This window comes from Conger conger, chromosome 8 (assembly GCF_963514075.1).
Source record: "Conger conger chromosome 8, fConCon1.1, whole genome shotgun sequence".
NCBI classification, from domain to species: Eukaryota; Metazoa; Chordata; class Actinopteri; order Anguilliformes; family Congridae; genus Conger; species Conger conger.
Window position 1 is genome coordinate 12000149 of NC_083767.1, and position 15116 is coordinate 12015264.

Genomic DNA, 15116 nt, shown 5'->3' on the forward strand with positions numbered 1-15116 from the left:
CAAGGATTATTAATTACCTTCTTTCCAAATAATGTCATCTCTTAGTAATTTATTGCTCCTCTTATGAACCTATTGTCCTTTCATTTATTACACCCTTAAAGAGACCATCATTAAGTGTCATTAAAATTGTCACATGACTAAAGTGAAGACAGCTTCATCCCTTGATTTCCCTTTATTAACAATAAAGAATCTGAACTGTTATTAAGTCAATGAAGATGCTTGACCACATTATGAATTAAAGTTCAGTATGACATGTCAGTAGTCCAAACTGCTAGAACTTACATTTTATTGTAATAATTTAATCATTATAAAATAGTAAAAGCATTCCACATGGTACTGTAAAAAGTCTGTGCATATATGTCTGTGCATATATTTTGTAACAAATTTGTATATAATATAATTAATCTGGACTCTAACAGACAGACGGAATCCAAATAATTCTGTTTCTGTACAGATGCATAAAGAGTATGCTTTGCAGTTGGTCTGCTCATGCTGAATTTTTTTTTGGACAGTGTGATACTATCCAAAAACATTTCTGGAGCAAATATGTCCATCCTTACTATATTTATTTGCACTATTTGTACTTTCACATTTCTATCAGTGTCCTATAGGTTACATATTAGTTCCATACCAGTTAAAGACATCATTAACAGATGGTGTTGATTTAACTAGAAATGCAGAATTGATTTGCACACAAGCATATTATTCCTATGCCCAGTCCCGTCCTCCCCGTGCTCACGATATCTCCACGTGCAGGTTGGCCTATCGAAGCTGAAGTGCTTTGTATTTGTTGTGCCTAGCGATACTAAACAGCTTTTCCAGTAGGGGGCGCCCCTCAGTGTGCAGCCAGGCTGTAGAGTTGTCCACAAAATGGTGCCTGTGCTCCAAAGACTGCAGCAGGGTCTGGAAGGCCCCCGATGCCTGCCTGAGATATTCCTCTCCACTGACCCCTGCCCTGTCCAAGCTGTCAGAACGACTGAGCACCAGCAGGGTGTGACTCCTCCAAGCTGGGCCCAGCAGGTCCTGTAAAGAGTGCACACACATACACACACACAGACACACGCATACACACACACGCACACATACACACGCGCACATACACACACACACATACACACACATATACATACACACACACAAACACACACCCATGTGCACATGTTCATGAACACGCACATGCACGTATATACACAGACATGCACACATGCAATCACACACAAACACACACGAATGCATACACACACACACAGACACACACATATACACACACGCACGCATACACACACACACACATACACACACACGCACGCATACACACACACAGACACATACACACACATATACACACACACACACAAACACACCCATGCGCACATGTTCATGAACACGCACATGCACGTACATACACATGTGCACACGCATGCTCATACACACACAGACATGCACACATGCAAACACACACAAACATGTAAGCATACATGCATATGCGCAGACACATGCACACATGCAAACACATGCACACGCACACAGGCATGCACAGACACACACACATGCACAAACATTTTAAAAATGGACACTGACTCTACAATGCTCTTGTGCTACATCATACTGAAAATACAGCATGTTAAAACATAAACATTTTCAATTTAGACTTTCAGGGTTTTACATTTCAGCAGTCCTGATGTCAGCCATAACTGAGGACCACAATCCAATTTATAAATGCTCTCGATTGAGCCGAAGAACGTCAAGATAATTGTGTTTGAAAGGGAGGCTACATAGTTTGTTCAAAGGAAGAACACTTAAGGGACTTACTACATGAAGAGCACCATCATCTTCATTCTTGGAATGAGAAGGGAAAACATGGGTAATCTATATCTGTGTTAAATATCTTGGACATAACAAATCATAGAGTAAACGGATGAGTCCAGCAAAGTTTCCCCGTGAAACATCGGTCATGCCTTTCAGGACCAATTCTGTTGAGCAATTATTTAAAAATATTAATTTCACACTGCTGAAATGTCTGTAATAACTATTCCAGCTATGGTGGCTCTGAGCCAGACTTGCATTGCAATGAAAATGATTTCCACATGAGAGACACAGCATTCAGCAGTATTGCTGCATCCAAGATGCTGTTCAGTTGACTTCAAATGCAGAAAGGTTTAACTGTCACAAAACCTGAAGCACATGCCAGAGTGCGCGCGCACACACATGCACGCACACACACGCAGACATACAGTATATACACCCACCTTCATTTCCTAACATATCTATACATATCTACATTAATTAAATAGATTGATAATTAAGGTAGGCTAACTTTGTATACATTTTGCATTCATTATAATTAACAACAGTAGATCTCTGCCTCAACATTTGGTTTGCATGATCTTTTTCTCAGCTGTGTAAGCACACACTTAAATAACAGCATCATGTATTCAGCAAAACACAGCCGATCATGAGTATAAGATGGATGATTCTAGAACAACAGTACTAGGGTATGATTCCTTTCTGTATTCAATATTTGTGTTTTCATTGTGACCTCCGACCCCTAATCCCACTAAAACGGCTGTAATTAACAAAGTCTTGATTTTCTGTGATACTGTGAAGACAGACTTTTCATATTTGGCAAACAGATGTGTCCATTTGAAGGAATCTTGTGAATTCAACCCTGCATGGATCTGGCTTTGACTTTCATCTTTCTCCATGTTGAAAAATCTTACACTGATGTGACCTCAGTGCTATTGACATGTGATGCAACTAAAATCACAGGAGATCACCTGTCTCCGAGCAAGATATTGATGGTCTTGTCTTTCACCATGTATCACAGTTCAATCAACGTAAATCTACATACAAGATGCAGGTGTACTGCAGTAATGTGTCTTTGATCTTACTGAAACGGAATGGAATAATTGGCATCCCACATGGAAATGTGCTTTTTAAAAGACTTTTCCAGTCCAAGAGTACAAAGTCAAAAGTCATTTTTCAGTTTTCATGGGATCCACAAATGAAATAAGTCTGTGTGTCTTTTTGCAACATTTTTGTTTCTTTTTTTGTTTTTAAAGTGGTATATTTTAATAGTTGGCCTTGAAATTTAAATCAAATTGTCTTTTTGTCTTTTGACATGTATTCATGTCCAGATTAACCAAACAAATCTATCCTCTACATTAATGTTGCCTTACCCAACAGGTTGTTCTACATTCAGGGAGAGAAATGGGCAAGGTTTTGTATGTAAAAAGTAAGACTCACTGTGAAAGTAACACTGAATTGAATCTGAGCATTGATCTTTCCATTCTTTCGTTGGCAGTGATGGAAAAACAGTGACACAGGCCTGTTTCTGTTGGAATGTAACTTAATTACTCCTCACCTCGGCCAGCTGAATCAGCTCACAGTCCTCCTCACAGAACGGAACATCAGCCCTCAGGACCAGAGCCACCACGTGCGGGCCAGGATCCAGAACGCGCTCCACGCTCCCCGAGATCTCCTCCTTCACCTCCTCCAGGCTCAGGAGGCAGTGAGGGTAGGCCGGGGTATCCAGAACCTGGAGGCGCAGGGCCACCTCGGAGCCCTGGCGTCGCATGAACCCCGGAAACATCCGGCAGCAGAGCTGGCATTCCTGCGTCACGGCCCCCGGAGAGAACCGACTCGGGAACTCCCAGCTTCCCAACAGGGTGTTCCCCGTGGCACTTTTACCGGACTGAGGCCTACCCAGCAGGAGAACGTTCAGGCGTAGAACTTCTGCATCCATCTCTGCACTGGTATCTCCTCCTGTGAAAAGTGAGTAAAGAGCTTAGTGCTACGAGCACGGTCGATGTTCACAGATCAATCGCATTCCTTTTCATATCGGCTCCTTCGTAATGAGAACAGTCAGAGAGTACTTATGAAAGCCATTACTGAAAGTCAAATATGCCAAGTGTCAAATTATCCTAATCACTCAACGTACTGGCTAAAGCTGTGTTTGCTTTAATATTTGCATCAGTTTGGAATGCCTAATCGCAACTCTTAGGCCTGTGCTGTTGTAACATTGTAAATTTGACTAGGCAAGCATGCAGTGCCATAAACAGACCACTGTACATAGGGGACCTCTGTCACTTCAGAGTGGAAATGTGGCCGTACTCACAATGTTCTACTCAAAGGAAATTAACGAAAGGCTCTGGAGGACTGGAAGAGCTCAGATAACTATATTACATGTCATTTAACTACGTATGAAGTGGAAATAAGACAGGACCTTTAAAAAAAGTAAAACCATAAGTACATGTAAAAACATTATTTTCATGGCATTTCCCCCTTGATAATTAAACTAACGCCAATGTTTTCTTTCAGCAGCAGCCAGGAATGGTCCTATCTGTGAGGTTTGATGGAATCTTTATTATTTTAGTGGAATGATTCCTGGAACATAATTTTCACATTAAAGAGCTTTGAAAATTTTCCAGTAAGTTGTGCAACTACAGGTGTTTTTAAAGAGGTCTAACAATCTCAAAGCCAATCTTTCCACACAAAGTCTGGCTGAACCCATGATACAGGAGACCACAGCAGAACACCATTCATAGTGGTTTTGATAACCTTTTAACAGAATTACCAGCAAATTTATCTTTGTAAATGTTGACCTTTCTTAGCATTCAGGAATTCAACAATGTTTGTTTTTTTAAATAATTTTGGTTATGTTGCATCGCAGAGAAAAATTGCAGTTATAACAGTTTATAATACTTTAGATGTAATGTGAAGTTAAATATATAAGTACACTGCTTACCGTCTGTGAATGTAGAATTTTGAGAGTGAGTTCCTGACTTCTGAATCCTATTGTATTGTACTCTTATGCGTCTGCTCGCGATGTCTCCACATTGTTTGCACTAGTTACTGGTTAACTCTACCCCATCTGTCTATTATCGCCACTGTACTCACTCACAGTACTGCCAGAGGTCTTATCAGCTCAGAGCTGTAAAAATAAGTTAAACACCAACCTTTACAACTTTATCAGGGTGTATGAATCATTGCTTTGCCATTTGTGCGAGCAATTATGAGTTACCCACATACGACAATATAACGCATGCATTCAGATTAAATATTTAGTATTGTTTGAAATAATTCAAATAAACTACAGGTTGATACCTAGTAATTGTAAAACCCGTTTATAACCTGTTTATATTTTTGTGTTTAAAGTAGTGATGTACTGTGGCAGAAATTGCAAAGTGTATTTAAAGGTAAAAAGTAGAATAGAATAGAATAAAATAGCTTTATTGTCATTGCACAGTACAGAGCAACAAAATTACAGTTGACAGTTTCATCCTGTCCAAGAAACATACAGAGGCCATTTTGTGGCCAACATGGGGAGGGAGACAGGAGCAGGAGAACTATCATTAGATAAGAAAGAAACAATGGGGGGAGATGAGGGAAATAAATACAACTCCCCAAACTGGGCTCCTTTACATTGAATAGTATCATGGTACATTGTAATTAAATGTAATGTAACATTGCACAGTATCGTGGTACCTTTGAGTCTACACTCAGTGAACAGGAAGGGGTGCCGGAAGCAACCCTTGCATGTCATGGACACCACGCAGTTTAGAATGGATGCTGACTGAGTCTGCTATGATCTCGCCACAAAGAAAGAAGACAGCCATAGCCAAGCATTAGACATGCTTGCAAGCAAAGACATGCTTTCAATTTGTGTTCAGTTGTGGAAATATAAGCTATGACAGGAGAAAAAAGGAAAGCAAATCTACTTACAGGTTAAGATCATTCTAATGCCCACAGCCTATTACTTTATAGTTTCCAAACTAACATCAAAGCAAATATGGTTATATGTGTGCACAGACACGCACGCCCCATATGTGTACATGTAACAGCACCTCTTTTATACTTAAGGGAAATAATAGTAGCACATAACAAGCGTATGGCTAAAACATCATACATACAAAGCAAAGACTTCTATAGTGAAGCTGCCCTGCTGAAAACAACCTACAGCGCAATAGCTTCTGCTCCTTGTTCAATGACAATTGAAAATAATAATTATACAGTGTCACATTGTTCAGGACCAAGGACGCTTAGTTTGGCACTTGAATTCTGACACTTATGCTTGACAATACGTTTGTTTTCAGCAATGTCTTATTACACATCATAACATGTGGCGACAACAGAGTTGGTTAGCGACTGGCTAGTCGAAAGGTGACGGAACTTGGCTTGTAACTCAAAGCCTGTGGGTTTGAACCCAGCTGGGCTGCTGCAGTCGGATGCTTGAGCATTGGACCGAGTAGCTTCAGTGAAACGTCCAGATGTATAAATGCATTGTGTATAACAATGAAAGACTGTCTATGCAATTTTTCAACTGCTTGAAAAACTGTGGCCCTGTCTTCATTATCATTTATCAGTAATAGCACGTCTATAAGATTGGACCAGCCTGTTCTGAAGAGACCGTGTGTCCAGGAATCAGGGCAGCACTTGTTTACAGTTGTGCTTTATTACGGACCGCACATGCAACAGATGTGGGGCAGTTTAGACAGGAGGGAGAAACAGTAATGCACTGTGGAAGAGTGAATGAGGCACCGGTCACATCACAAAAACAGCCCTGATAGGAACCAGAGTGAATGGGATTCCAGCCAGGAGCACACTAAAACACCCAGCACCAAGACACAAACCCAGCATCAATGCGCAAACCATATTTTCTCTAAGTAGAAACACCATTATGCACTGCTATGCAAATAACTGAATCACAGCAGAACTATAATCCTCGCGTAAGAAGTGTTATTATTTAAACACGTACAAACACTTTCATTGTCAGCGATGTGGACATTGAGTGAAAATGTCTATTAAGAGATAATGATGGCTTGCAGTGGACTTCATCCTGATCGAACAGATTTCCTTCAAACATATATACTCTTTCACTGTTAAATAATTTTTAGAGACAAACTTTCGGAAAATGTTGGTTCTTCTTGGTGGTTCTTTTTTATTTTCTTGAATTTATGTTTTGACAGCAAATCAGTACTATTCCAAATATACTACATGGAGGATATCTTGGTAACATGATAACTGATCAGATGTTTATTCTAAAGTAAGAGATATAGCCACATTAGCATAACAATACCCCACAGTTATTCTCCACTCCCAACATTTCAAAGTAAGTGGAAACAGCACTGTAGTCAAAGGTATCACCATGGTGACCACATGAGGGCAGAGCCCCACCAGAATAAGGGAATACAAACAGGCCGTATAGACATAATATCATTTTTTTCAAGACTAAGTTTCCATGCGTAAACACATTGCAAATAATGGCAATAACTATTTATCTATTACTATTTGTATTATTACCTTATATGGGTAAACAAAAAGGAAGAAAATCTCACATCCTAAATGATTTGTGTTTTGGTTAAGAGTGGTTAAACTAATACAGTGCAACAATGCAGAAAATAAAGATTTTCATATAGGAAATATATTTCACCTATTACTTAATAGAATTCATTGCATTCATTCAGTGCATTTTCAGTGGATAATTGAAATGGAAAGATTCTGATTTTCTGATGAAAAACTGCAGTGCTTCATTTCTAAATTAAAGCACTAAACAAGTGAACAGCAAGGACAAATGTCTTTTACACCTTCAAATGAAAAATTGTGGGGATGTCCCGTGATATTTAACGAGATGTTATTTGGCGGGTGTAAAAGCATAAATGATTCATGTGCAATCAAAACCACCCTCAGAGGTGGAAAAAGGAAGTTCCTTGGTCATATGTCTGCCAATGTGAATGTGCATAGCTGCTGGTTGACTTTTTATTTTACTACACTTTTATAAAAATTCACAACTGGAGGTTTGGTATTGTGAATATAGTCATAGATAATAGTAACTTATAGCGCCAATATTTACAATAGTACTAAACCAAGTTTGGAAACAGTCCAACCATCTCCAACCAGTCCAGTACAGTATTACCTGTATAGTTGGGGATGTCTCGCCATAATATGAATTGAATGGAATATTTGCCTTGGTTATTAGCTGTTAAACAAATAAGGAGGGCTTGTAACTACAAGCAAAGTAAACACCACCAACATCAACCTATGGAGTAACTATTGTTATGTGCATCAGACAATGCACAAGTGCTACACTCTAGGGAACTTCCATTACCCCTTCCATTAACTATATATGACTTTTTACAGTGTTTCATAGTGAAATAAGACTTGAGCAAAGGATAAGAGTGTGTTATTATTGCATGTGGTGAAACTGTATGAACAGAACTATGGGGGATTGTGTCCTAGCAGGGGATTTTCTGTTCACGCAGAATGAGACACTGTAGGTGAAGACAATTGCAGCTGTTAAACAGAACAAAGACCAGGGCCCCTATTCTCACAACATCTCAGGGTAAGAGTGATAATCTAGGATCAGGTTTCCCCTGTCAATGGTCTATCTTTATCCAAGATGAGCTACCTGTGTTGTGTGGCATGAAATCCAACTGTAACAAATTATCTGACAATTAAGCTCTCAGGATTTTAATTTAATTAAGTCAATTATGTTGCACATTATAATTAATTCATGAAGTATAATATCCCACAAGTATGGTGATAAGTAGAATGAACAGTATGGTGATTAAATGTTTTATTTCACTGCATTTCCTTTGTATGAAGCAATTATAATGAAATACCTGGCACCAATGGCTTCTCTGTTTCTCTAATTAGTTTCTGCCAATTTTTATGATTCTAATCCAGAGCCAGCAAGCACATCTGATTCTTAACTGGAATACATTAAGGGTTCAAATTATTCCTGCAATTTAAATGCTTGGAAATCAAAACAGGAATTAGGATGTGGTCACATTGGTTAATTAGCAAATCCTTGTGTTTTATATGAGTCAAGGGGAAACATATGAATAACACCCTCATAAACATGTGCAAAAAATGCACTGTTGATTCAAAATATCACCCTAATAGTTCTCTGAAATGATACTGCCTCTCTCTTTCCCCTTATTAGAGGTCAATATGGGTAACACACAGTTGGAGATGATATAACATTGTTAGTAAGTGTCTATACACAGCTTGAGTAAGTGTAACTTTATCATGAGCTTCATGTTACATTTTTAACGTCTGTTCCTATTAGGCATTTTAAACTACTTACAAACTGAATGATCGGCCAAGCCTTTTTTCAGTTAATGGGAGAATAGTCGCGTGGTTCATCGAATAATGGTCAACATTATGAGTAAGTGGGCTCCACGTGATTAATGTACTACAGATGCAGAGTACTCCAGTGTCACGTTGAAAGTCAAAGTAAAAGCTGTGTATGAAATATGCCTGCTAGAAGCACACTACTGCAGACTTACATTAAATTCATTGAGTATGGTTTTTTGGCATAATCCAGGCATATGCCGACCACGTGAACACACAATGCTGTAGCCCATTTGGGAGGACACAACTTCCAAAATATCCAGTTACAATTCCACAGCTGTCTCCTACATTTTCATCGGTTCAATTTTCAGTTACACAACTGACCTATATTACCTTAATTTCTGACAAAAAGTGATGCAACAATTTGGACAATTTTGGCTATAATATGCCAGAACATTGTAATCAGGATAGGATACTCATTACTATGTCAACTGCATATTTACTTTACAAGTGACAATCAGTTAAAGGGATATTTGGAAGATGTAGATGTATTAAGGTTCAACTTCAAATTTGTGAGCTAGCCAATATTCTATAGGCTTCTTAATGGTCAATGATGTTTTGTAGTGTTGACAAACTGACAACCATAGCAAGCTATGTATTTCATTAGAGTTCAGGCTTGATATTGTAAGAGAGAGGATGCTAGTACATGGTAGTTACTCTTTTGGAATTCTGTTTGGTGTCTGTAACTGTTAAACTAAAACAATACTGAATTAATATGTAGGCATATAAACGTTTAAAATCAGATTTGATTTGGACAATAATCCAGAATAAAATCAATACTACAGAGAACTTTAAGACATGACATCTAGCGAATAGAAATGTACTTTCCATCAATGACTATGACTATTATGGACAAAGTTACACAATGCAATACATTCAAATTCAAAACCTCATGACCTACCAATCTTCATGGCAATGTGTAGTTTTGACAAGCATTATAGGTTCAAAGCCCAAACATTAACACCTCACCTCACCTGTAACATATTTCCATGCAAATATAACCCTCGCACATAACACTGGGTTTATTACATTCAATAATAAACTTAACAGGCCCCAAACACAACATTCTATTAATGCATTTACCCAGGTATTGTAAAAACTGAATTTATGCGACTACTAAGTCGACTACTCCCATGACGAAGCTATTAAAATTGTGACCTTTGCAAACTGAGTTTGTAAACTGCAAAATGTTGGAAAAGCAGCCACAGTTTAACAATGGCCTCACATGGAGACATTACACAGTCTGTCTCTAGATATTATTTCTGGAATGAATGTGGCTTTCAGCAGGAATCTTTGCTGCACAACACACAAGACTCCAAACGCTACAATTAAGCACAAAGGACTTTTTTTAGGTGGTCTTCATTTGTCTCTCCACAGAATAGCAGATTCAATGACACTGTATTCCAAAAAGAAGGCTATAAGCAGTGGGGAAGTCCCATGGGGAAAGATTGAGGTAAGGAGCATAATTATTTTACAACAAGGACACCACTGTCCCATGCATTATGTGTGGAATATATTTTATGATAAATCCATTCTAAGAAAGTTAACTGTTAATATAATGTGTTTGGTGTTACCGATGTCTAACCACTTTCAGTGATAAGAGTGATGTCTGGATGAAATGTTCCAGCCGAGATTGCTTATCAGTGCACTGTGTCTGGGTTTTGACAGGTTTGCCCACTTGGATCATATCACAATATTTGGGTGAGAGATATATGTGAATGGTGCCTCTTGAGATTAAGAGACCTGAACACTTTAATTAGTTTAAGGAAACACAACATGCTTCCTTAAAATACATCCTACAAACTATTTTTTATTTACTTATTTAACATCCATCCTGAATGATGTTGTTTCAGGATTAAATTATAACTATTTACATATGTATTTCTGTATGATTGCATGAAACATAACATAGATAGATGTGCCCTAAGATTGTTTAGAGGTGGTTCTCATCATAATGTAATTTCAAAAGCGGGACCAAAATGTTCCCTATTGTTCTGAACAAGTATCCACCCATTTCAAACGGTTCGTACCTGCAACTGTGAAACAAATGACGTTGACCGGTGAATGATGTTAACTATAGACTGTTGAATAGATTCATCTAGTACATCAAAAAGACATGCCTGAGATCCAATTTTACCTGGGTTATTTGTGATTGGATAGTATATGTTTAGCCTGATATATTCTATATGGCTTTGATGAAATATGAGCCTCAGCTAACATCTTCAGGAGTTGTCTTTCAGTATTTGTTAGCACTTGCAGTTATAAAATGCCCAACCTGATTAATTCTGGGCTGTCCTGTACCCTATCTCTGCACAGAAGCTTCTGAGGAATATCATTTCATTGGTCTTGCAGGAACTTAAGGGGCTTTGAGTGTGGAGAACTCTGCATAGACTACATAGACTTACCTTCATTAGCATCACTCTCATGGACAACACTGAGCTGGCCAGCATAAGACCCGGATAACCCATATCTCCAATAAAAACCACAGACCTGTTTTCTCCAGTTAGTTTCTTTTTACAATACTGTTCTTTTCAACAACAAATCTTTTTTTTTTCCTCAGGCTGCCCTGATAAAGTGCAATAGCACTGTGGAAGAACAAAACTGTCATAACAGATTAATTGGTAAGAAATGCTAACAACCTTGCCACAAGGAATCTAACGTAATTAAATTCAACAGACACTTCCACCTCCACTGTGACAGGCTGCCACAGTGTCTCACCTTAACCGCTAATGTTAAACTAATTCCCCAATCTCAAGTTTCTCATGTGTCCAATTTTCAGTGCCCACAGAAATCTTCCTTGACAAGATGCCATTTACATATTACTTCTACAAAAACCGGTCCAATTTTGCCAAAGTAAGCGTATAGGTTTTTAACTTTTAAGGAATAATATCAAATATAAAAATAAAATATCTTACCAGGTCAATCCAGACGATGATATGGAACAAAATGATTTGTCTACCGTCAATGTATCTCCCGTGCGTTTTTTCAGAAGAGGATTTGCTAAGCATATCGTCCAGCTGCAATCTTCTTTGATCATTGGCACTCTAAATATTTTATAAAGGTCCTCCTTTAAAAAGGCCCCTTTCTTTCCTCTGCCATACATGGACCTCTCTGTTTCAGATAGAGGACTTTCTCAATCGTGGTTTAAACTGGAAGGTTCCTCTTCTTGCCAAATATGTGGTTTTCCTGTGATTGTAACAGTAAGTCTTTATTGTTTATTTGTGGGTAACCCTTATACCTTAACCCTGTTCTCAGATGGGTCCCTATCCTAAAGACTGATGCGGATGCTTGTAACTGTAATTTTGTGGTTACCTTTCACAGTGACAACATGATCACATTAAAGTATGCTATGAAAGGATAAAGTAAAGGGAACCACTGTGCTGTGTGTGCATGTTTGTGTGTGCGCTTGTGCATTTGCATGTGTGTGTGAGTGTATTTCTGTAACAAGGTCCTCACTGATGTCTTAAGCATGTGACGTGCCTTGGCTGTGTCGAATTTATAAAATGTGTGTCGAGGTTATGACAGACATGTGCTGAGGTTAACCATGTGATTAGCAAAGAGGCCGCAACATCTTTGGAAGAGGAACCTCATCCATGAGGCAAAATAGGTTCTTCTTGTGGCAAAACTGAAAACGTACGAGAAGTCTATTGCAAATAGGCTTTCCATTTTCCCATAAAACACCCCCCCCCCCCCACTTCCCCCCCATGCAGGGGAAATTTAGTGTACCCACAGACAGCTCTGTTCAGCCAGGACTTGAAAGGACTGAGCCGCGTTACATAAACACACCTGATGCTGCTGGATTCCAAGTCATTTTAACATGTTGTTGAAACTTTGTAAATGAGCACAGAATTAATTTTACCTCAAGATTTCTCTTCCTGCAAAAAATACAGAGGAGCCTGAATTTCTTGCCTCAACCACAACCCTTTGTGGGTTTGCCCGACCTTTTGAATGACGAATTTAAGCAAATTTAGGTTTCAGGGGTTATACAGAACTGTCAGTTAGATTGAACGGCCCACAAATCTATAACATCCTCACTACAAAATCAAGTTTAAACCAGCCTAAACTGTTCAAGCTGGTTTAAAATCTATGTTTGTGACTAGATGTTCATCGGCTGACCAGCGTAAATAGTGAGCGAGTCCACCAGTTGATCACCAGCGTTCTCTACCAGCTTAACCAGCTTTGACAAGCTTTTTCCAGCTAGAGGCCAGCTTTGACCTGCCACAGACCTGCTATGACCAGCTGGGACCATTTTAAACCAGCTTAGACTCCCAGTTAGAGTTTTCAGCTGGGTTTGTATGGGATTCTTTACTTCATATCATTTAATAAAGCTTTCGTCAGTCAAGCTTTATCAATGACTTTCTGAAGAAAAAGAAAAAAACCAGGAAGCTGTTGGACACCTCTTTCTGACATTTTGGTTGAATACTGTTCAAAATGCCTGTGTTTTAATCCGTTGAAGAAAACATTTTCTTAATGCAGCTATTTTATAGGCAGATTAAATCAAAACTTTGACACACTCACACTGTTGTTACAAACCCAGATTATTGAATTTGGCTCTCCGCGTTTATGGAAGATGGGCACATTTTCATCAAATTCCTTCACTAGTTAAAGGGGAATGATTTTGAAATGGATAGACAAAAAGTGTCATTTTGAAATATGCATCATTAGGTGTGGGGAGTTTCATATAAAGACATTTTACAACACAACCCCAAAACGGCACAACCCCAGTGCCATATCTGACAACTCATACAAATGAATGAATCACATGAGAATAGCTCACTAAACATTTCCCATCGTCAAACTTTCAACAGAATTCTATTGAAGAGTCTCATTAAATGGTCCCTCTGAGACTTTTAGATAAACACACTGATAAATTGAAAAGGTGTCTGGTTGCAGCGGTGGGGAAAGAAAAAAGGAGGAAGAAACTTTTCCCGAGCTCCCCCAAAGATATGTCTTAAATAAACACAAAACAGCTTCCACTAAGACCTGAACACAAAGGGAACGAGACATGATACCATAATTGCCAGCTACAAGGGCTGTCTTCCTATTTACGCTGGCCTGCAGGACCTTTCCTGGAGCTGCACATTAGGGACCAAAAAGCGATAGCCACAGGAGTCCTGCGATGAAAGGGAAACGTAACCACAGCAGGAAAGCAGAGGTGAGAGGTTAATTTACCCCATTGTCCCCCAGAAAGACAGGGATGATCAAACCATCACCATCCTAGTTGGGCTCTCCACACAGAACAAATCACTGACAGGAACAGACACAATATGCTTCTAAATTTCACATTCTAAAAAGGAAGACAATGCCTTTAGTGTTTTTTTCATAAATGTGTTTATACTTCATGTTTTCCAACTTGGGTTCTGCAAATATACTGTAAATACAAAGCAAGGTGCGATACAATAATCCAGGTCCTGCAGGATAAACGATAATATAAACCACACTTCATCACTCAAACCAAAAATCAAACAGCATATCAACGTCTCTATGTACACTATCTACCAGTCTGGCTGCCGTCTATGAGTATAATCTTGTATTTAAATGGAAATTGATGCCCCTCTGTACAGTACATGTACTGTAACTCTTAGCAGTCAGCAGAAGATGCTGTTGCCTTTCACATGCAACAAACAACATATTTCACTGTCATATTCCTGTGGCTACTGTAACCAGTCTATTATTTAAGTGTTATCTAATTTCCATGGAAACCTACAGTTGTGAAATAGGATTATTTATATGGTAATATTGTTTTTTTAACCATATCTTCTGAAATAGAGGTTAAAATAATTCATGACAGTCTGAAGCATGTTTTGTTGTAAGGTATCCTCTTACATGCCAAGAAATACGTCATTCTATCCACAACAGAGCCCATGCCACTGACTTTGGCTCATCTGGTAAATAGCTTGTGTTATTTCTTCTGTTCTCTGTGAGGTGATAATATACCTGTTCTTTCCACCTGAACTGCACTCTCATAACCAGATCTACAA

General features: G+C 38.7%; 1 protein-coding gene across 2 annotated transcripts; it reads right to left on the bottom strand.

The window, feature by feature from the left end:
* Window positions 1–278: 278 nt before the first annotated feature.
* Window positions 279–12204, bottom strand: LOC133135233 (GTPase IMAP family member GIMD1-like). 2 transcript variants are annotated; one of them, XM_061252096.1, is made up of 4 exons: window positions 12051–12204; window positions 3365–3765; window positions 1813–1839; window positions 279–1023 (listed from the first exon to the last, which is right to left on the bottom strand). In XM_061252096.1, exons 2-4 carry the CDS (start codon window positions 3743–3745, stop codon window positions 763–765), a joined length of 669 nt encoding a protein of 222 aa, XP_061108080.1. In that variant the 5' UTR covers window positions 3746–3765; window positions 12051–12204; the 3' UTR covers window positions 279–762. The 2 variants fall into 2 exon arrangements, with proteins under 2 accessions (XP_061108080.1, XP_061108081.1); XM_061252097.1 differs by lacking the exon at window positions 1813–1839.
* Window positions 12205–15116: the final 2912 nt, after the last annotated feature.